This window comes from Carassius gibelio, chromosome A13 (assembly GCF_023724105.1).
Source record: "Carassius gibelio isolate Cgi1373 ecotype wild population from Czech Republic chromosome A13, carGib1.2-hapl.c, whole genome shotgun sequence".
NCBI lineage: Eukaryota > Metazoa > Chordata > Actinopteri > Cypriniformes > Cyprinidae > Carassius > Carassius gibelio.
Window position 1 is genome coordinate 20,379,316 of NC_068383.1, and position 23,767 is coordinate 20,403,082.

Here is a 23,767-nt window from a genome sequence, read left to right on the forward strand (position 1 = left end):
TGTCACCATAGGCATATTGATTTTGGTTGGATTGCTCGATAGGTTGTCCAGAAGAGTGCAGGGATTTCTGCACCACTAGGGGTGCAGAAATCCAAACATGTCTCCCAAACACTCCTATCACCCCTTCTGTGCTCACCAACCATCTTCCAGTTTCAGACCAATATGTAGTCCCATCCAAACTCACATTTTTATTTGAGACTGCTGAGAAGTTGACATGTAAAACTGAGCCCCTATGCACCTAATCTGTTGAAAAATTAATAAAATAGTTTACCCAAAAATTTAATCTGCTCTAGCAAAGGGGGAAATTATCAGTAAGCATGTTCAATTTCAGACTGTTTCTCACATAAAACCACTGTATGACTTCAAAAGACTATTAATGCTTGAAATAGTTTAGATTTTATTTTGCTTTTTTTAGAGTTTTACAGTAAAAAAAAATCACTATTCATATTTAATGTGTAAGAGCACCTCAGTCATAACATCTAATTTTGTGTTTCACTGAAGAAGGAAAGCAATCTTGGGTCAGAACAACATGACAATGACCCAAGCAGCAAATATTGCCAAATTTTTCATTTTTTGTCAAGCTATTCCTTTAGAATTCACATTTTTGATGCATGTGTCAGAGGGTAAAGGACAGAGGGAACATGTGGATATGATTAATGGTCATCTGAAAGACCCTGTGAGATAAAGACATCAAACCAGGGGACACTAAAGAGGTGACATAAGAACGAGAGAGAAAACAAAGCCAGTACACACACACACACACACACACACAAGGGAGGCACTGAGTGTGTGTTTAGTGAGCCGACAGAGACGCGTCGGTTTGGATAAACACAGGTGGAATAAGTGTGCATACTCAGCAAACCCTGGTACACCAAACCTGCTTTTGGAAAGTATCCATGTACGGCCCCACAGCAAGACAAAAACGAACAAATAAATATACTCAAACATGCATGCAGAAACTAAACTAAACTTATCAGGTTGGAGACCAATGCTTCACACACAGATATCATCCACATTCAGTTAGATAGACTACCGTTCAGTTTGGGGTCAGTATGATTTTTGGTTTTTCAGCAAATAAATACTTTCATACTTTTCAAGGACTCATCAAATCGATCAAAAGTGAGTTATTCATAATGTTACAAAATAATTATATTTGAAATAAATGCTGTTGATCTGAACTTTCTCTTTTCTCAAAGAATCTGGACAAAAATACATAATGGTTTTGATGACATTTTTTGTGGCACAACTGTTTTCAACATTAATCGGAAATGTTTCTTGAGCAGCAAATCATCATATCAAACCGATTTCTGAAAGATCACGTGACACTGAAAACTGGAGAAATGATGCTGAAAGTACAACTTTGCCATCACAGCAATAAATTAAGTTACATACATAAATTCAAATAAATACAGCATTGGGGATCATAAAAGACCTTTTAAAAACATTGAATCAAACTGACCCCAAACCTTTGAAGAATAGCTATGAGCCCCCGCACATAGACTCCAGGGCTCGACATTATCGCCAGACAAATAACATGATCAAAACATCAATAAACAAAAATAACTCTGGGAACACCAAAATGCAAGTATTATTTAGATTTTATTACATTTAGATTAAGTGGCAAACAGTGGATATATCTACTGTATATAATTCATCTATTGACAATTGTGGCGAGGGGGGCGTGGTTTAGCGGAATCCGCAACGGGAGAGAGACGGAGGGAGCAGAGCGAGGCGTAAGTAGGTCAAATGCAATTAACGAACACGTGTGTTTGATTGCAGTAATTGGCGTGGAGAGACCGGATATAAGCCGAGTCACCGCAGAGAGAAGGAGAGAGAGACACGCTGGGACCTCGTTCTGCACTAGGGAAAGCTACAACAGTGCTTTGAAGTTATTGAAGTTATTGACCGTGTTTAAGCAATCGTTTGCTGTCTACGCCCAGAGGGCATCGTGTTTTATTTTGTTTTGTTGAATAAACGAGTGTCCCAGCAACAAGCCGACCCCTGCCTTCTTCCTTCCTATTGAGACTGTGTTGAACCTTGTTACAGTGGTGCCGAAACCCGGGGAGGAAGAAGAGCATCGCCGCCATGCAATCTCCGTCAGGTACGCCATTTGTGGACATCATCCAGTCGCTCGCCGGTCTTCACCAGGAACAACATCAACACATGCTGGCAGGACAAACGCTTTGAGGCGCTCCTCCGGGCCCAGCATGAAGACCGCGAGCTATTCCGGAGCTGGGTAGACCGGGAGGCCCGGGCCACCCCTTCGTTTAAAAACCAGACATCTCCTCTGCCGCTCAACAAGATGGGGCCTCAGGATGATCCGGAGGCCTTCCTGGACCTGTTCGAAAAATCGGCAGAGGCTCGAGGGTGGCCCCCAGCGGACTGGCCCCTGCGGCTCATTCCCCTGCTGTCCGGGGAAGCGCAGGTGGCCGCTCACCAATTGCCAGTCCAAAACCTCCTGGCCTACCAGGACCTCAAGCGTGCCATCCTCCAGCGGGTCGGTCGGACTCCGGAGCAACATCGCCAGAGGTTCAGGACTCTAACCCTGGAAGAGTCTGGCCGGCCCTTCGTGATGGCACAGCAGCTCCGGGATTCCTGCCGCAAGTGGTTGATGGCCGACAGTAGCGACGTCGAGGACGTGATCGATCGTGTGGTACTGGAGCAGTTCGTGGCCAAGCTGCCAAGGAAGACAGCGCAGTGGGTCCAGTGCCACCGCCCGACGTCGCTGAACCAGGCCATCCAGCTGGCGGAAGACCAAATGGTGGCGTGTCCAGGGGTCGGCGACCCCTTACCATCTGCTTCTCTCTCTCCTTGTCTCTCCTCCCCTCCCCTCTCTCTCCCTAAATCTGTCCCTCTCCCCAGGTCCCGTGGGGGGCTTCCGTCGAAGCTAGCCCTGAGGTGGAGGACGAGTTACGGGGCTGAACCACCAGCAGGTCCCAGGGCTCCTCCCAGGGGTGGGACTTCACCCATGGGATCCGTTCCCCAGGCCCCGGCCTCTCCGCTCTCTCCTTGCCAATCGCTTGACCTACTTCCTGCCGCCAGGGTGGCGGTAAAGTCTGGGCCGGCCTGTTGGCGTTGCGGGGACCCAGGGCATTTTATCGATAGGTGTCCGGTGATGGAAGTGGGGACGTTGATCCGGGTCCCCGACGCGCCAAAGGCTGCCCTCGATCAGGCTGGCTTATACCAAATACCAGTGAGTATCAGGGGGGGTACATATCAGGCTTTGGTGGATTCGGGATGTAACCAATCCTCCATCCATCAAAGCCTGATTCATCCGAAGGCATTGGGTAGTAGCCGCATGGTTAGGGTTCGGTGTATACACGGGGAAGTGGTGAATTACCCTATTTTGCCTGTGGATATTAAATTTAGGGGAGGAAAACATAGAGTAGAGGTGGCCGTTAATCCGCACCTCAGGCATCCGATAATTTTGGGTACGAATTGGCCCGCGTTTAATGAATTATTGGGGTATTTATGTTCGGATGGCTCTTGGGGGAAACAAGGGAGGGATGGAGTAGCGGTTGCGCAGGTGGGAGAGGCTGAACCGGAACCACCGGAACCTGTTGCAGGGGAACCGAGTGCTCCCGAGCGGAACATCCTCCCGGAGCGCGATGATTTTCCCCTGGAACAGTCCCGCGATGAGACGCTGAAAAATGCTTTTGACCAGGTTCGCTCGATCGACGGACAGCTTCTCCTCCCTGACCAACCGCTCTCTTATCCTTACTTTTCAATTTTAAAAGATAGGTTGTATCGGGTGACCCAAGACGCCCAGACAAAGCAAGATACAACCCAGTTGTTGATACCTAGAAGCCGTCGGGAAATGCTTTTCCAGGCGGCTCATTGTAATCCAATGGCCGGGCATTTAGGGCAAGCGGCTACACTAAACCGTCTCATGGCCCGCTTCTTCTGGCCGGGCATTCACGAGAATGTGCGCAGGTGGTGCGCGGCTTGTCGTGAATGCCAGCTGGTGAATCCACCGGCCACCCCAAAAGCACCATTGTGCCCCCTTCCATTAATGCAGGTCCCCTTCGAACGAATTGGCATGGACCTCATCGGGCCATTAGAGCGGTCAGCACGAGGACACCGCTTTGCATTAGTTCTGGTGGACTATGCAACGCGATATCCTGAGGCAGTGCCTCTCCGCTCTATTTCCGCGAAGAGTGTGGCGAGTGCACTGTTTCAATTAATCTCCCAGGTGGGGATCCCAAAGGAGATCCTCACCGACCAGGGCACGGCGTTTATGTCACATACTATTCGCGAGCTTTATGAATTATTGGGCATTAGATAGATTCGAACAAGCGTCTATCACCCACAAACAGACGGGCTGGTCGAGCGATTTAATCGCACATTAAAATCCATGATTCGTAAGTTCGTTCAGGAAGACGCCAAAAATTGGGATAGGTGGCTAGAACCCCTCTTGTTCGCTGTACGGGAGGTCCCGCAAGCCTCCACGGGGTTTTCCCCCTTCGAGCTTCTTTATGGGTGCCAGCCCCGCGGGGTCCTTGACGTCCTTAAAGAAACTTGGGAGGACGGACCTTCTGCTAGTAAAAACGAAATTCAATATGTCATGGACTTGAGAACAAAACTCCACACGTTGGGGCGGCTATCCATGGAGAATTTGTTGCAGGCTCAAGACAAACAGAGTCGGTTGTACAACAGGGGGGCTAGGCTACGTCAATTTGCACCGGGAGATAAAGTGCTTGTATTACTCCCTACCTCTAGTTCAAAGTTACTCGCGAAGTGGCAAGGACCCTTTGAGGTCACACGGCGGGTTGGGGATCTTAACTATGAGGTAGCTCGAACGGATAGGGGCGGGGCACATCAAATATACCACCTCAACCTATTAAAAAAATGGTCTGAGGCGGAATCAGTGTTGCTGGCGACGGTAGTGAGTGGGGAGGAGGATCTCGGTCCAGAAGTGAGTTCAAAATCCCAATCTCTCGCTCTGGCCCCTGGAGGAGACCACCTCTCACCATCGCAGCTCACTGATATCAAGTCCATTCAAGCAGCTTTTGCTGATGTGTTCTCGCCCCTGCCTGGTCGAACGGATCTCATTCAGCACCATGTTGAGACCGAGCCGGGCGTGGTAGTTCGCAGCCGGCCGTATAGATTACCTGAACATAAAAAAAGGTGGTTCAAGGGGAGTTAGAGGCAATGCTAGAGATGGGAGTAATAGAAGAATCCAACAGTGACTGGGCGAGCCCGATAGTCTTAGTACCTAAAACAGACGGCTCCGTGCGGTTCTGTGTGGATTATAAGAAGGTGAATGCTGTGTCAAAATTTGACGCATATCCAATGCCCCGGGTGGATGAATTGCTTGATCGGCTAGGCTCGGCTCGCTTTTACTCGACGCTGGACTTAACTAAAGGTTATTGGCAGATCCCCTTGTCTCCCATGACCAAAGAAAAAACAGCTTTCACCACGCCGTTCGGTTTCCACCAATTTGTCACTCTTCCGTTCGGGCTATTCGGGGCTCCAGCCACATTTCAGCGTCTCATGGACAAAATTCTCCGTCCGCATGCTGCATATGCCGCCGCCTACCTGGATGACATCATCATCTACAGTGGGGATTGGCAGCGACATATGCAGCATTTGCGAGCGGTCCTGAAGACGCTGAGGAGGGCTGGGCTCACGGCTAATCCGAGGAAGTGTGCAATTGGGCGGGTGGAAGTAAGATATCTGGGTTTCCACTTGGGTCATGGACAGGTGCGTCCCCAAATTGATAAGACGGCAGCAGTTGCAACGTGTCCAAGGCCTAAGACCAAAAAGGAGGTTAGACAGTTCCTGGGGCTGGCAGGGTATTATAGAAGTGGCTCCACCGCATGAAAGATACCAACGCGCGGATCACCCGGTGGTATCTCGCTTTACAACCGTTTAAATTTCAGGTGATCCACAGGCCGGGTGTACAGATGGCTGTGGCTGACTTCCTCTCCAGGAGGGGGGGGGGGGGGGGAGGCTGCAGGCCGGACGGCTCCCCGGCCTGAGTCGGGCGGTGGGGGTATGTGGCGAGGGGGGCGTGGTTTAGCGGAATCCGCAACGGGAGAGAGACGGAGGGAGCAGAGCGAGGCGTAAGTAGGTCAAATGCAATTAACGAACACGTGTGTTTGATTGCAGTAATTGGCGTGGAGAGACCGGATATAAGCCGAGTCACCGCAGAGAGAAGGAGAGAGAGACACGCTGGGACCTCGTTCTGCACTAGGGAAAGCTACAACAGTGCTTTGAATTTATTGAAGTTATTGACCGTGTTTAAGCAATCGTTTGCTGTCTACGCCCAGAGGGCATCGTGTTTTATTTTGTTTTGTTGAATAAACGAGTGTCCCAGCAACAAGCCGACCCCTGCCTTCTTCCTTCCTATTGAGACTGTGTTGAACCTTGTTACAACAATATATATACGGTTGCACTGCAAAGGCTAGGATCACACTGCCTCTCCAGGAGAGATCAAAACGTACAGCACTAAGAAACTCAACATCCTGAGGTAAAAATTAAAAAGTTTCTATATTTAAAATACAGTTAGGTACCGTCACACAACGTTTTCACCATTACGACTGTTTAATATATACTATATGTCAGGGATCTAGGAAGGAGGACCCAATTTCAGTGAGAAGGGTTTTATTGACAAGACAGACTGATACAAGAGGTAGTGAAGTGTACAACCGATACCACAACACGAACACAAACAGGTATAGCTAGGGAAGGCTTCAGGAAACAACTGGCAGAATACTTTGGCAACAGAGGGGGCAGCAAGACCAGGCTGATGGAGAAGACCATACAAGGCACCATAGAGCAGAGCTCAGACAGTTGATGACCGCCGTAACTCAACAGGTCAGGAACTCTAACACAAGACTAGACAGCACAAAGCTCTACAAAAACAAATTAAACTCAAGACAAGAAAAAAATATAAACCAATGAACTAAAAGGTAAAGTAACAAATAAGAAAGAAGTGATTAACTTAAACAACTTTGAGAATAAGTCAAACAAAACCAAGATTCAGGACTAGAAAAAAAACTAAATAAATATTACAAGTAAAAGCTAAAAGCTGGAATAAACAAATAATAAAATAAGAAGCAAGACAACATGGAACTTTAAAGACTAGACAAAAAAAATACATGAGGGACAGGTGAGCACAATTAGCACAATCAAAACTGATGAGAACATTGCTTCAGAATAAATAATATTTGCAAAAAACAACAACAACACATACACACAGATATACATACATTATATATATATATATATATATATATATATATATATAAACTATCAAAACTGGTCTACCATCATAATTAACTAGTTGGTCGATTAGTTGGTCCATCCTTTGTTGAATGCTACAGATGTTAAGTCTCTCAATGTAAAACCCTAAACAGAAAGCAGCTGGAGTACTAGGAAAGAAACCAAATAAGAATAATAACTTTATTTCTCTCTAAGTACATTATTATTCTTTTTGCTATTTTTTAATTCCCCATTGTGAATGATTTCAGTTGCCTGTCACTTCTGTCAAAGGAGACATCTGATTTTTGTGTATAAAAGATCTCTTTTCAAAATCAAAACCATTGAATGCTGATTCCCCCTCTCTGACTGTTCAGCGGTGGAGCAGATTTCTCATAAAGAGATAACACACACACACGTCAGCGTACATCTGGAATACATAATGACTCAGCACTTTCAAAACGAAACATGAGCTGGCACAGAGAAAAGGACATGTCTGTTTTTCTTAAATTCAGTACAGAAACACACAGAGTAACAGAGGCAGAAATGTTCCCTGAGTTTCTGCTATGCTTGCTTTATGGCGATTGAACATAGAAAATTTTAACAGCCATAAAATATTATTTACTGGCCATGAAATCTGTATCATATATTATTTATAAAATAAAAAATAATTATTTATAAGACCCACATATTCTCACCGGAGCTAACGCTACGCCTAAATCCTACGTCATTTGCTGAAACGCCATTCTCTTGTGAACGTTTGTAGGACAGTTAGTGGAAGGTAGAGATTATGGTTTATAAAGTTTTAAATATTACATAAAAATACACAGATGGAGCCGTGTGGAGCACTTTTTATGATGGATGGATGCACTTTACTTCTAGACATAAATCTCGACAACCATTCACTGCCATTATGGAAGAGCCAAGACATTTTTTTTAAATATAACTCTGAATTTATTCGTCTGAAAGAAGAAAGTCATATACACGTAGGATAGCTTGAGGATTGTTAATCATGGGGCAATTTAAATTTTTGGGTGAACTATCCCTTTAATACAGCACCGCTGTACAAGTATAAAGTAAGCAATACCATTTAAATAACAATTTCCCCCCCATTTTATTTTGATAAACATAACACAATATAATATTGATATTACAAGAGGTTCAAAGTTTTTACTGTTATAAAATCATATTTCAAGAAACATAAAAAGCATGTCATCTTTATCATCAGTGAACGGAGACCACATGTGAATATTTTTGAGGGTCTGAACAAACACATTAACAGCTGTGTCTCTCAGTTAAACTGCATCTGCCACAAAATCGTCAGGAAAACAATTGTGGTTTTGCTTGTAATGCGTTTTTGAGTTTTAGTGATTTAATGTTAGGAATATTACACATACCACATGAAGAAAAACCTTTAAGTATCCTACATAAACATCTGACCATTATTTTCCGATTAGTAAAAAAATTCTAAGAGGGCTTCAGGAACACAACAAATGTTTGTATCATTTTGAAATGATGTGATATTGTCGTTTCTAATAAATTTCCCAGCCAGCTGGTGAGTAACATCAACAGCCAGTTTTTACCAGCACTTGATGAGTGTTAATTTTGGACTGTGTGCACTGAATGCAAATGACTGTCTGCAGTATTCATTATTACGCAGTTGCACGCAGCACTGCCGGGCAGTAATGAGCACGGGCAGATTCAGAGCTGTGATGGCTTTATTTTTCAATGTGGTATGACCTGATTGAAAGATCATCATGATGGACTGTGAACTGCAGTCTTTGTCTGACTACTGTGTGACTCACTAGCTCTTGTGTCTCCAGCACGTCTCCGGTCGGGTGTCTCAGTACCTGGTGTGTGTGTGTTTGTGGATCACTGATATTAAACAGGACTGATGCAAGGCAGCCAGCCAGCCTCCTTTTACGCACACACAGATACAGAGCTACTTCTGTGGAACTCTGTAACTCCTGCCTTCACACTGACATTTGGATGTTTTCTTTAGTTTCTGTTTCCTGAAACAATTATTCTCACATTTTTCCGTTTGATGTTTCCTCCCCAGAGTAAACCCATTGCTTGAAGGTTATTCTTTCATACAGTGGAGAGTTTGGAGACGCCTACTCATTTTTTATGAATATAATTTTTTGTAACACTATACAATAAGATTCCATTTCCATTTGTTAGCATTAGTTACCACATTTTCTCTTGACATGAACTAACAATAAAAATTACACATACAGATTTATTAATCTTAGTTAATAAAGTTAACATTTGCAAATACATCAATAAAATCAAAAGTTGTATCAGTAATATTGTTTAATGGAATTTGAGATAATATGAATTAACAATGAATAGCCGTACTTTAATTAATGTTAGCAAAGACTGATACTGTAATAAATGTACTGCTCATTGGTAATTATAATTGTTAATTGTATTAATGTATTATTTGCATTAACATTATCATACGGTTTTAAAATACATATTTATATATACTGTACATATTTATTTTAAGGCAGATGACCTTCAATAAAAGCTGTTTTTAGACTAATGAGAAAGATTTGAGTACTGAAACTTACATGTTTATATAGTAAAATGACCTCTTATACAGTATGTCAATTTTTTTTTGATTTCTCAGTTCATGACCTCTTTAATGGTTATGTATGACTGACAAAAATGCATTGCATTAAGTTTATTAGTTTGTGTTAAAACAGTGTAATCCAAATGGATGGGAATTTTAAATGCAATTCAAATATATAAATATTATATTTACGCCTACATATTTTACATTTAAGGCCTGGACTCTATTTGCTCCATATGTGGCACAGATTTGAGCCAGTCTGGATCTCCCCATTAATGTCCTTCATGATTCTCTTCAAATCCAGTCCCTCGGCCAAAGAGCACCACTCCGCATGTGTGTGTCCAGTCCAGAGCTCTGTGATCTTTGCCAGCTTCTACAACATTAGGGATTAGTCTGAACACTAGGTTTTGATCACTGTTTTGCCTCCTGTCCTTATTGATTCATCAGCTGCCGAGTCTCAGTGGTCGTGCTCAGGTGACTCCAGGCCAGCGGCTCAAAGAACAACTGTTAGTCGAGTGCTAACACTGTGGATCTTAACTAGTGTTGCTGCAGGTCCCAGATTTTGCACTGCCACAAAATACAGGACCAACAGCTTTTATCATACAAACAAAAGCAAAAGTGCCCTTAAAAATGCTAATATACCTGCATACTGTAAATTAACTGCACAGACAGCACACAGAATGATTAATTAAACAAAGGATTCTGACTCGACATCACTATATATATATATATATATATATATATATATATATATATATATATATATATATATATATATATATATATATATATATATATTTGGGGTGATTTTTTTCTTACACAGTTGATTATTTTTAAATGATTTGTTAATCATTTTTAAAGATGAGTGCACAATCTGGTACGTTAAAATTTGACTCATTTTGCTAGCTTTATACCAAGTGACAAATACAGTTGCAGCAAAACACTACAGCGTTTAATTATACACTGTATATACAGGTTCATCTAAAAAAAAATTGAATATCATGGAAAAGTTCGTTATTTTTATATTTTAATTCAAAAAAGCAAACTTTCTTATATTCTAGATTTATATAAGAAGGGCAAGCCACAGAAGGTCATTACTGAAAGGGCTGGCTGTTCACAGAGTGCTGTATCAAAATATGCTCATAGGAAATTGACTGAAAGGAAAAAGTGTGTTAGGAAAAGGTGCACAAGCAGCAGGGATGACCACAGCCTTGGGAAGATTGCCAGGAAAAGCTGATTCAAGAACTTGGTTATGATTTGCAGCTTAGGAAAATGAAAAATTCAGTATCTCAAAAAATGTGAATATTTTCTCAAAGATCAATCAAAAAAAAATTTACAAAACAGAAATGTTCAAGATCTCCAAAGCAGGTTTAATTATACACTCAATACTTGGTTGGTATTTAATTACTGCTTCAATGTGGCGTGACATGGAGGCAATACATCTGTATTGTTTATCAAGTGTTACTTATCTTTCTCTTCACAATACCCCATAGATGAGGTTCAGGTCAGGTGAGTTGGTCTGGCCAATCAAGCACAGTAATATCTTGTGCATCCAATCACTTGGACTTAGTAGTTTTGGCACAGTGGGCAGGTGCTAAAGTCCTGCTGCAAAATTAAATCAGCGTCTCCATAAAGTTTGTCAGCAGATGGAAGCATAAAGTGCTCCAAAATCTCCTGGTAGATGACTGCATTGACTTTGGACTTGATAAAACACAATGAACCAACACCAGCAGACGTCATGGCACCCCAAATCATTAGTGACTTCAGAAACTTCACACTGAACTTTGGATTCTGTGCCTCCCCAGTCTTCCTCCAGACTCCAGAACTTGATTTCCAAATGAAATGCTAAATTAAAGAGGACTTTGGACCACTAAGCAACAGTACAATTTTTTCCTACTTAACCCAGGTGAGAAGCTTTTGATGTTATTTCTGTTTCAGAAGTGGCTTGGTAGCTCTTTTCTTGAAGATGTCTGAGCGTGATGACTCTTGATGCGCTGACTCCAGCATCAGTCCACTCCTTGTGAAGTTCTCCCAAGTTCTTGAATCAATTTTTCCTGAAAATCTTCCCAAGGCTGTGGTCATCCCTGCTGCTTGTGCACCTTTTCCTACCACACTTTTTCCTTCCAGTCAACTTCCTATGAGCATATTTTGATACAGCACTCTGTGAACAGCCAGCCCTTTCAGTAATGACCTTTTGTGGCTTGCCCTTCTTGTGGAGGGTGTTGATGATTGTCTTCTGGATGACTGCCATGTCAGTAGTCTTACCCATAATTGTGGTTGCATGTTCTAAACAAGCCCAAGAGGTACTCATATTCTCAAAATTAATCAAACTAATCATGCTCAAAATAGAATATTCTATTTTTGGAGATACTGAATTTTTATTTTTCAGTTATTACCATCAGAATAAATAAATAAAAAACTCTTGAAATATTCTAGTTTTTTGTGCAACGAATCTATAATATAAAAAAAGCTTGCTTTTAAAAATTAAATAACAAAAAATAAAGACTTTTTCTATGATATTCGGATTTTCTGAGATGCACCTGTATGACGTCATCAACAAAACATGGAAAGCATTTCCGTTGCCTTTATCAAAGCTTATACACTACCATTCAATAAGTTTGCAGATGTTTTAACGCTTTTGAAAGTAGTCCCTTATTCTCACCAAGACGGCATTTATTTGATCAAAATACAGTATTGTGAAATGTTATTACAATTTAAAACAACAGTTTAAAAAAAAATGTTTTATAATGTAATTTATTTATGTAATGTCAAAGCTGTACTTTCAGCATCATTACTCCAGTGTCCAGGATTCTCTGATGTCTATAAAGTTCAAAATAACAGCCTTTATTTTAAACAGAAATATTTTGTAACATTAGAAATATATTTACACTCACTTTTGATCAATTTAATCCACCCTGGTAGAATACAAACAATGTAACGGTAGCATATGTGTACTTATATTGCTTTCCAAGCTTTGCATGGTTATAGGGTGAGCTGCATTTTATTAGATCAGACGTGCAACCCATGTTGGTACCACGACCTAAAAACTAAAAACCACAGCACTAACTTTTCGACATGCATATATGCTTACATCTAGACATTGACAAGCCACTTCGAAAAAAAAAAAAAACACATTTGTGCCAAGAGAGAGGTTTTACATGTTCATACTTGCTTTGTTTGACAAAAACACCCACAAACACTGCACACAGATGTTCAAGAAACATTTCCAGTTGTCCTAGAGCATGTTAAGTTTTCTAGTAAAGCAAAGTTATTTTTCCAGCTGGCATCTGGCTTAAAAAAGTCTTAATTTAATAATTTAATAAAATGTAAAAAGACCCTTAGAGCGTGACACAAAGTTCTCCAATCACAACCGTAGGTGCATAACTCACAATTAGATTTTCAATGAAAATGCAGCCTGTGTTTTGGACAAGGAAACAGAAAGCACAGTGCTGGTAAATCAGTACTGTTTTAAAACACTCCAAAAAATAAAAAAAAAATAAAAAAAGGTTTAATAATTTTCATTATATAAGTTTAATTAAATATATTTTTACATTTTAAGAAGAAAAAGTGGTGCATCCTTCTTTGCTCTTTACCACTATTATGCTGCACTCTAAAGTTTCTTTATTGGCGTCGATGGTTCCATAAAGAATCTTTGTCTTTATTCTACATCCATGGAACCGTGGCACAAAAGGTTCTTCAAATTATTAAAATGCTCTTTGCACTAGTACACCAAAATCATACGTCTGATTCCTTCTCAACAAGCTGTATAGTGTAATTCAAGGCATTGTTAATGTCCATCGCATAAATAATGCATGACAACTAACATCTGAGAGCCTAAAACTTTGTGTCTGAGGGTTAGAATAAACATGACACTAAACGCAGATAACACTGCAGGATGTTCACTCAAAGCACTATCAGTGGTTTTGAGCAGTGGTCATGGAGGCATACGGCCATATCACATTTGCAGCTACTCAAATAAGATACAATCGCTACAGCAAAACATAAGCTTTAAACTTTGCTGACTGCAACACAAAAGAAGATATTCAGAATGTTGATAACAAACAGTTTTGGTTACCATCAGGCTTGCCAAGTTAGCAGTTTTCACTTAAACCTTTGCCATGGTTGGATTTTTTACCCTCTGGTTAAAGGTTTGATGTATTGCATAAATTGCAACTGAAATACTCAACATTCTACCAGTAAAAATACTGTTCTAGACATTACTTTTTGTGAAGGAGGGGTGCTAGTACAGGGTGCGTAAATGAAGACAGAATTATTATTTTTAGTTCTAATTTTTTTTTAAAGGTCCCTTGACATGGATTATTTTCTTTGTTTAAATGCTTTTTTTATGTTTCCTGAGGTGTACTTATATTGTTAGTATGATTTTAACATTTAAAATTTAGAAATAAAAATCATTTTTATATCCTGTTTTTATCCCTCTGCTTTGAATGCTCTGCTTAAGGGGGCGTGTTTGCTGTGAGACTCGAGAGTAAATGACAACTGTTGTGATTGGCTGACATCTTTGCATTCAAAATGTGCATTACATTTGGAACCCCTCTCAAATACTTTTACCATGTTTTTTTTTTACTATTGCAGCTGTCGAGATTAACAAATCGTGGAAGTGTTGATTATAGCATTATTTTTTAGATCTCGTACCATCACATGAAAGGCTGCAGTGATGAGCATTGAGTAGACAGAGTCTGTTTATCGTGTGAATGCAGTGATCATCATTGCAATGCGTTTTCTCTCACAAAATGCTTTCACCACAACTAACAATAAACACAATATCAACATGAATACAGTAAGAGCTTCGTTGTGCAGCATAACATCATCATTCATTATAACGGCAGTTTGGGCTAGTGTGCAGATATACTCGCGATGTGTGATTGACAGCTCCAAACAATATAAAGGGAGCGTTCTTTGATCGTTCTCTGTGGTTAAATCACAATTTAAATAAGACATTTGTTTCATGCTACTAAGAGAAACAACGTGAAGTTAATCGTTTAGTCACTGGCTTGATTCACTGATGCATAAACAGTATTAAACGATTTAGAAAGAAAGTCTGTGTGAACTTGAATAATTAGCTACACATCAGAAATCACTGATCACAGATCAGGCATTAATGAACACTGTTACTCACTGTTTGTGCCGGTGCTGTTGAATCCATATCGCATCGCGATCACGATCGCATCTCGAATCTATAGCGCAAAAGTCTGTTTGTAACACCTGTGCTGACATTGCAACCGTAACCTTTCCCCTTATGACGACATAAGGAGAAGATTCCAGATCGCCCGTCTGAAATGCTCGTTTTCACTCAATATCCTGTTAATCTTGAGTACCTATAGAGTAGTACTGCATCCTTCATAACTCCAAAAAGTCTTTAGTTTTATTATATTTATAAGAGAAAGAAAGTCTGTACTGTTTTTTCCCGGAAAAACACGAGCGGCTGGAGGTGTGTCGTGTGGGCGGAGCTAAAGAATCACGAGCGCGAGTAGGCTTTTGCGTTGAGTCCCAATAGCTAAGTTAACAACACAGAGATATTTGAAGCAGTTTTACTCACCGCCTGCGATTCCAACACACGATCGTGACCCTTTTTCGTTGGGACTGCATTATCCTTAAGAAATAAATGTTATGCAAATCCGGCGTCAAACTGGGCCTTGTTTGTAAAACAAGCATCTTCGAAATGCAGGGAACAAACAAAAACACTTGCACAACTCCGTTGATGCCATGGACAGTAAAAGAAATGGACACAGCGACCCCACTGGAACTCAACTGAGAAAATTGAAGCCCATTTTTAGCGTTTTTTAGCACTTCCGTTTCTGACACGCAGACTCAAACGAAGCTTGACGACATCAGCAACCTGTCTGACAGATGTAAATCTTCTAAGTAGCTGTGCGTGCAAACTGCCATCGTTAATCTTGCAGAGACGGCGAGCTTGAGCGGGGAGTTCTTTGTCGTGAGTGAGCAGGAGTAAGTATTCTGATTAATTATTTTGTATAGTATTTTAAAATGTAACGCCAGTACGCCATATTAAGTTAATTGCCTGTGAGCTTCTCCTCCTGTCTGTACGGTAATGCGACAGAGAGACGAGTGGTTATGACGCAATCGTTAGCCTATTTTTTACAAAAACTGTTTCTACGGGGCCATAATGTAACATAGAAGGTAATGGAGCCCTTTATACATTGTCGTGTATCTTTAGAAATAAATAATGGACAAACGGAGTCTTTAAACGCCTCAGATGTATAGTTATTCGCTGTCAAAGTGACGCCAAAATGAATGGGAGTCAATGAGAATGCTAACGCAAGTGAAGTTCTGCTACAAGATGGCAGCACGCAGCCGACTTCAACTTCCGGTCGACTTCCTTGCCGCCTGGTTGATGCTCTGTAAAAATAAACTCCATCCACTGGTCCCTTAATGCTGTTTTTTTGGGGGGGGGGGTAATCTGTGCAGGGTTGTCTTGCCCTGGCAACCAAAAACACACTTCTTTAGTGACATTTCGCGACGCTCTCGCTCTGATCAGTGAATGTCTGTTGTGCTCTGAGTGCTCTGCTATACGGGAGCGCGCGCTCTTCCGGGAGAAGTGCCCTTAGGACCCATATAAGGAAATTCCGCTCCATCTAATGTCACACAGAGCCATACTCGAAAAAAAACTTTCCCAAACTTGTGACAAACCGGAAGAGGTATTTTTGGAACAAAAATACTCCTTCAAACCTACAACTTAATTTATGAAACTTTGTCCATGTTTAGCATGGGGATCCAACTCTTTAACAGTGTAAAAAAGTACTGATCAGCAGAACCAGCATGCACAGATCAGATTTACACTTGCAAACTGCACAGGAAAATAAAGATGGCATCTGCAAGACAAATTTCAAAGGCCTATTAACCATGACATTCAAATGAAATTGGTAAATGTGCTGAATGTTCTGTGTCTCTTGTTCAGTATTTGTTGTGGCTCAACATCAATATCTATAATATCAGACCAGACACTAAGAAAAATGAACTACATTTCTGCAACTGCTGATAGACTCATCTTCCTTGCCACTCTTTGATGAGTCATCCAACGTTCATGCAAAGGAAATGTTAAGTATTCACTTCCTGATGCAAACGGTGATTAAATGCAATGAAACATGAGTCACGTAGACTGTTTCCTAGTACTTAAAGTGAAATGAATAAGTGGCCAATTACATTCGTCTGAAACATAGTGAGAATGTGACACAAACACAATGCTAACTTTTTGACTTGTGTGTTCTTGAAAAGTTGAAGCTAATGCAGAGTTGCATTTGCATTTAGCTCTAATAATTTAAATGCATTAACTGTATCTAAACACATAAAATGCAAAGCATACTTTTGGCTTAACAACAAGTTCCACCAAAATGTAAAAAAGTTTGTTCACCCTTCTTAAAAGACCAGCTATGAGTGAGTTTCTGTTTGTTGCAGACTGGTTTAGCTGGATAGCATGGGCCTGTTAGCCTTTTTGGTATAACGTAACAAATATGAATTAGTCAAATGAAGAAAAAAGTAGTCTAGTGCATTAAATTTTTTTTTTTTTAATCTCAATTAACATATCAATTAGATACAGTTAATTATATTATAGTGTGAGAGATTAGTAACCTTTTCGTTGTTCAAGCTCCTGTGACCTCGTAAAATGCCTGATCAAAATGAAATACCCTTTCGGTCAACCAAAGATCAAACCCTGCCGTCATCGGTTGTTTTTTTTTTTTCATTTAAATAGTTATTTTTAATAAGAACTTTCTTGTCGTGATTAAAACGTTAAAGGTGTTAAAAACATTTCTTTGAACGTTTATCAAGAAGGGATAATGTATATCCAGCCGGTTGTTATTGCAAAATAACCCCTGACAAAGGGTGATCAGCACCCTGACGCGATGTGGCTACTTGCCACATAAGAAAATAATTAAACACAAAATATTGATTGGAGTAAAAATAGTGGAATGCAAAGCTTCCATGAAGACATCAGTCGCGAGCAAGCGGCAAGTTCAAACTAGACGAACATTTAAGGGGTACGTTGCAGCAAATATTAGACAACATTTCCCCACATAAACAATTATGGTGATAAAAGATGTGATTAAAACGTTTTCAAATCTTACCAGTTTGTTAGTTATCTTAGGATCCATTACAGCGTACAAAACAATCGTAGCAAAACGGCAGCAGCTGCGTTTGTATGATAGTCCGCGATACCAGGATGACATAATTTGAAACATAATTTTGAATTAGGCTTTAATTTTAATTTTATTAGCTAAACAATCGCAAAGCTTCCACTAAGAAATAAGTTTTTACTGGTTGTTATCGAGGGATACCATACCTCAGAAAGTTGCAACTAACCAATCGGAATCAAGTATTCCACAGAGCCATGTAATCAGTAACAATAAGTGTGTCAAAATTAATGTTATAAGAATGTTAAAGTTATAAAGTTATAAGAATGTTACTTTAAGAACGTTTTGTACTAACATTTATATAACTTTTAAAAAAATCTGAGAACATTCCCTGTAAGCTGGGGATGTGGGTCTGTGTAGACACAAGGTGTTTGAGATGAAGCAGCTAGATCAGCATGAGAGACAAGTGATCATATGTTCTGCCTCCAGGAGCAGGAATTGAGTCGAGAGGATGAAGGAGCTCCTGAACTGGGCCATCTCTGATGTGCATCCAGGAAAGGCAGGGGTCTGATGGGAGTTGGTCCGTAGGGAGTATCAATGAAAGAGGCACATCTGGGAGGTTATCTGGGTGGAACTAGGCCACGCAGGATCTAGGTCCAATGATCGTGCACCACCACAGGGAGTTTTTTTTTTTTTACAGCCACACTGGAGGCAACATCAAGATCAGTAAGTTGCATCTCTTCATATGACTTCCAGAAAGAGCAGATGCACTTTCTGGAAGTGGTGTATGGTAGCAGTGGTGTATGAGAAGGAAGGAAGACTTATATGTGGGCAGTCATGGCCTAATGGAGAATCGGACTTGTAACCTGAAAGTTATGGGTTTGAGTCTCAGGTTTGGCAGGAATTGTAGGTGGGGGAGTGAATAACCAGTGCTCTCCTCCACCCTCAATACCACGACTGAGATGAGACCCTTGAGCGATGCATTGAACCCCCAACTGCTCCCTGGGCGCCGCAGCAATATGACTGCCCACTGCTCCAGGTGTGTGCACTTGGATGAGTTAAATATAAATCACAAATTCCAAGTATAAGACAACATACTTGGCCACGCTTCCCTTATACTATTTATATTAAACTTTACTGTCTATTTACTGTATCAGGCAGCATAGGATCTGTAATTCTGAGAAATCTAATATTGGGTATAATGGTTACACAGGAACATGATTCTTGCAGTCATTAAACGACATGTAATGCAATCACAGAAAGATGTCTTACCTTCACTGGATGATCCAGACAAGTTGATAATGACATAAACCTTTCCCTCTGGCTCCAAGTCTATCTGCAAGGACCATCATACAAAAATGAGTTTTAGCAAACAGAGCAAAAGAACATCTTTAATAATCATGACCGGCTTCTGTACTTAATGCACTTAATGCTATCTTTTATTGGTCAAGTTAATGCTTACATTCTACAGTAAACACATTATATGCAAAAGTGACTCTTTTAAAAAGTAATGTGCATTAAATTCTCTAACTATCATTTTGCCAGAAGCTTAAAGCTTACAAATAAGGAAAAACAGGACATTTATTACAAAGAATACAACAATATTAGCAGTACTAGAATGACACATTTCAAAATAAAGAGCAATAGATATACACATCATAAAAATTAAACATTAGTTTTGGCTAACATGTCAGTGTTTAAATGCATGATAGATAATCTGATTAATGTTACAATATTTCACATGCCCATTGAGCAATGTGGATTTTGCCAAATGCCAGAAACAAATAAAATAATATAAAAATCATTATAAATAATAAAGATAATTTTGTTAATTTGTTTCTAAAGTTTTTGTCTAAAAATCTTTTCTTTAAACTAAAGATTCAGTCATCTTTTCTGAAGTTAACCTCAAAACCGTTCAAATCTTTCCAGTGGAACATAAGAATATATTATCAAAGAATATGTAAAAATGTCAAAGCTGCTTTTTTTTCCACACAACAACAACAAAAAGGCACAAGCTGTCATATGGTGTCAAATTCAGATTTAATTCATTTATGATTATGTTTACATATGTGTGTGTGTGTGTGTGTGTTTGTGTGTGTGTCTATGTATGTGTACATGTATAATGTTTCAAAGCTATTGCCCCCTAAAAATATAAATAAATAATTAATGTGCATACTATATTGTGATTTCCCGCTTCATTAGGTTTGCACACTACCTGTGAAAGCCTTACTTATCAGTAATGACACTAATAGAAATAAACAAGCATACATGGTCCCGATTAGCTGAATAAATGCTGAGTATGTGGCACCAGCAGAGGAAACAGCACAGTCTCGATGTGAACATGAACCATGTGAGGCTTGTGCTGAGGCTGAAATGACTGATATTAGGCCCAGTTCTCCTCTCAGCAGCTAATGACAGCATAACGGCTGTTCCATCAAAACCAGATTAAAGCAGGAAATGGAGGGAGGATGTGGGGATGAGTGGAGAGATTTGTACATGAGTAAAAAGAGAGAGAGAGCTGTAAGGATGTGTGTGGGAGTTTGGGTTACAGGCGCGCCGTATCATGTTAGTGCAGTCAACACAGGTTTTACACAGGATGTACCAGTGCAAAAAAAACAAAAACACACACACACACCTGCTTGCAAACGCACTCACACACACACGCAAAATTCACGCTCCCAAACCAAAAGTACCAGTGTCAAGGTTCAGTTGATTGCAATAGCTGAGATTTTCACATATTCAATAGAAACCACGCACATTTTCAGGGAAAACCAATTTTATGAGACAAAACTGTTCGTTTGTGAGCAGAATACATGAACATTATTATTCAAAAGTAACTTTTTAAAATGTATTTGAAAGAAGTATCTTATTCTCATCAGTGCTGCCTTTATTTGATAAAATACAGTAAAAACAGTAATCTTGTGAAATCCAATTTTTTTTTACAATTTAAACATCCAGCAGAGACCGCGAACAGCCAGTGGCCCATCGGTTCGTCTCCTGTATTGACAGCGTAAACATCCAGTCACAATGCACTATAGACAGAGCGATGAAACAAGTACTTTGCTTTTCCTATAAAAATATCGTTTCACTCCAACCTCTTAATCGTCTGCTTTTCCCATGTTTTCACAGCAGATTTATCAAGAACAGGCTTGCTCTGCTGTGAGTGATGTGGGCACAAGAGCCAGGCAGGAGGAGAAGAAGAGAGTAGTTCAATCATTAAATTGCTTGACAGGGACTCGCATCTAATCTATCCTAATGTGTGTGCACCATGAGTGTAGAATACGTAAACACTTTTTCATTAAACATATTTTTGTCCAAGTCAAGTGTGTTCATAGACGTTTCCATGGGCCAATGTGAATAAAGTTAGATTTAAATTAAAAAAGTCTCAATATTGCTATATCTGACATTTTATTCTGATCAAAAACAACTAGATGTGATATGATTGTGATACATGCATATAGTATTACCAGTCAAAAGTTATTCAACAGTAATATTTGTTATGTTTTTTAAAGAAGTCGCTTCTCACCAAGCCTGCAAATATATATCTGTGTATATGTTTTTTTTTTTTTTGCTAAACTACCAAGCCCTATTTGTAAGTCATTTGAGCCTGTTAACTAAATGAATGAATCAATTTTTGAAAATATTTTTCACCATTTTAATAACCTTTTTGTCTTCACTAGTATTTTGATCAATTCTGTGTTGTGACAAATGAAATAAAAGAATGAACATTTCGATTCCCATGTTTCTCATTTATTATGAGATCATAAAAACTGCATGCATAAAACTCAAATCCTCAAAATTGCTTAAAGTAATTTCAAATGGAGTTTATAAATGTCACACCACAGGTCATTTCAGCTTCCCAAAAGTATTTCATATCAACCACCCAAAGATGTTTGCAGAACTGATGAATATTCAAATCAAACTTAACTTTTTCAAGCATAATGAGTCTTTGTAAGTCCTGGGGCTGCTGTGGGGTTTCTTTACCCCCTGCTTGATGGAGGATGAAAGAATTAAGATTTTATATAATCCACGCTTGAGACTTTCCAGAACATTCATGCACTGATTTACTGGTCTGGGTTCAAGACACTCAAACTTTAAATACAAAACATCTGAACAGACTGGGAATCTGAGAACACAGATGTGTTTTTTCTGGACTAGAAGAAGGTGAAATGAAGTGTTTCCCGCTGAGGGACTGTGGGAGAGACGAGTCGCCTTGCCATGTCCAATGCTTGCGATAGTGACATGTTTGTTATCCCAAATGACCTTGTGACCTTCTCCCTTCCTCCCACTTCCTGTGATGTCATGCTGAAGCTAACCTCTGAATGCTTGGCTCTTGCAGGTGCAAAGACAAACCAAATACAGCAGCTAGATGTAGCAAAAAACTGAGAGTGAGTGAATGTTTAAGTCTGGAAATAATGTGTGGATGTTTTTTGCACATTTGTGTCTATGTGCATACATGTACGCAAGGGTAGGGAAGTAAATAGTTAAATTTAGATCTGTCTGCAGGTCAAAGAGTTACAGGCTTGCTCCCAAATAAGAGGCAAGCATGGACAATATGAACTCAAACATTTCATAGCCGAGTTTTCCAAAACCAAATGGTTAAACTATGATTTGTGCGATCAGTTTTTAATTTGGTAATTTATATATGCATTATGTAGCGCTATAGTAACATTTGCCGACAACAGCCTCGGAATTTTAGCAGAAACATCAGATACAAACAGTTTCACATTTGAGCAATAACATTTTCCTCTGGGGTAAAAATATGAAGCATCACATGGAACAATTAGAGGATAAAGGTTTCAGGAAACACAGAAAGAGCATTGTCCGGGCAATTAAACTTTCTTCTGTGAAAGTCAGTATCTGGAAAACCTATAGTGTCTCTTTATCACTGAATACATGTGATCTCCTTTGTGAAAAAGTACAGTTTAGGATACTTTTAAAAAGAGTGATTAATATAGAGAAAAAACACTAAATATACCTAAATGCAAACTGAATGTTATCGGACAATTAATTGCATGTTTTCTGAATTTAAATGAAAATACATCACAGTTTACAATCATTTTAAATGCATTTATACTAAAATAAGTGTATTTTATTTTCTTAAGTAGGACCTAAGTACTTCTTAAAATGAAATTTCCATTGTTTTCGAAATATGATTTAAATGTCCTGCTGAAACAGGAGAATATATATAAATATAATTTCTTTCATTTCTTTTCATTGACATGTGTCAGACACAGACGAGGACACAGAGGATTCAGTGATAAGGTAGTTTAATGTGAATCAGAGGTTTCAGACACAGGTGAATCTTGACACGTGGATAGAACGGTGACAACACAACTTCCCTTTAATGTGAACGGTGATCCAGATGGTGCTCAGATGAAGACGATGGGGACAGGAAGACTGACGAGGATGAAGAGGGTTCAAGAGTTCAGGTAGGTTTAATAATGGCGTTCAGGCAAGTGAGGAGATCGGTGCAAGACCAGACGATGAGTGATGGTGACTGATGGCTTTATATGTGGTTCTGGTGATGATGCACAGGAGTTCAGAATTCGGGTGATTGGGGACGAGTGGGTGTGGCGTAAGTGTCCGATTCCGGGAGTGTAGAAGGTGTGGCTGTGACAGTACCCCCTCCTCCACGGGCGGCTCCTGACGGCTGGGATCTTGTGCGACGATGGGGTCTACCTCGGCCACGGGGAGCGGGGCGGTCTGGATGGTCTTGATGAAAGTCAGTGAGAAGGCTGGGGTCCAGGATGTCGTTACGATTAACCCAGCAACGCTCCTCCGGGCCGTAGTTTTCCCAGTCCACAAGGTACTCCAGTTGAGGACCCCGTCGTCGAGAGTCGAGGATAGCTCTCACCCGGAAGATGTCGTTGTCGTCTTC

The 23,767-nt window shown here is 40.2% G+C and overlaps 1 protein-coding gene across 1 annotated transcript in view; it reads right to left on the reverse strand.

The window, feature by feature from the left end:
* LOC128026453 (protein kinase C epsilon type) overlaps positions 1 to 23,767 on the reverse strand; it is a 97,243-nt gene that overhangs the window by 49,090 nt on the left and 24,386 nt on the right. The window contains exon 2 of the mRNA XM_052613631.1: positions 19,159 to 19,222. Within this exon, the coding sequence (XP_052469591.1) occupies positions 19,159 to 19,222 (64 nt within the window). The remainder of the gene's footprint in view (positions 1 to 19,158; positions 19,223 to 23,767) is intronic.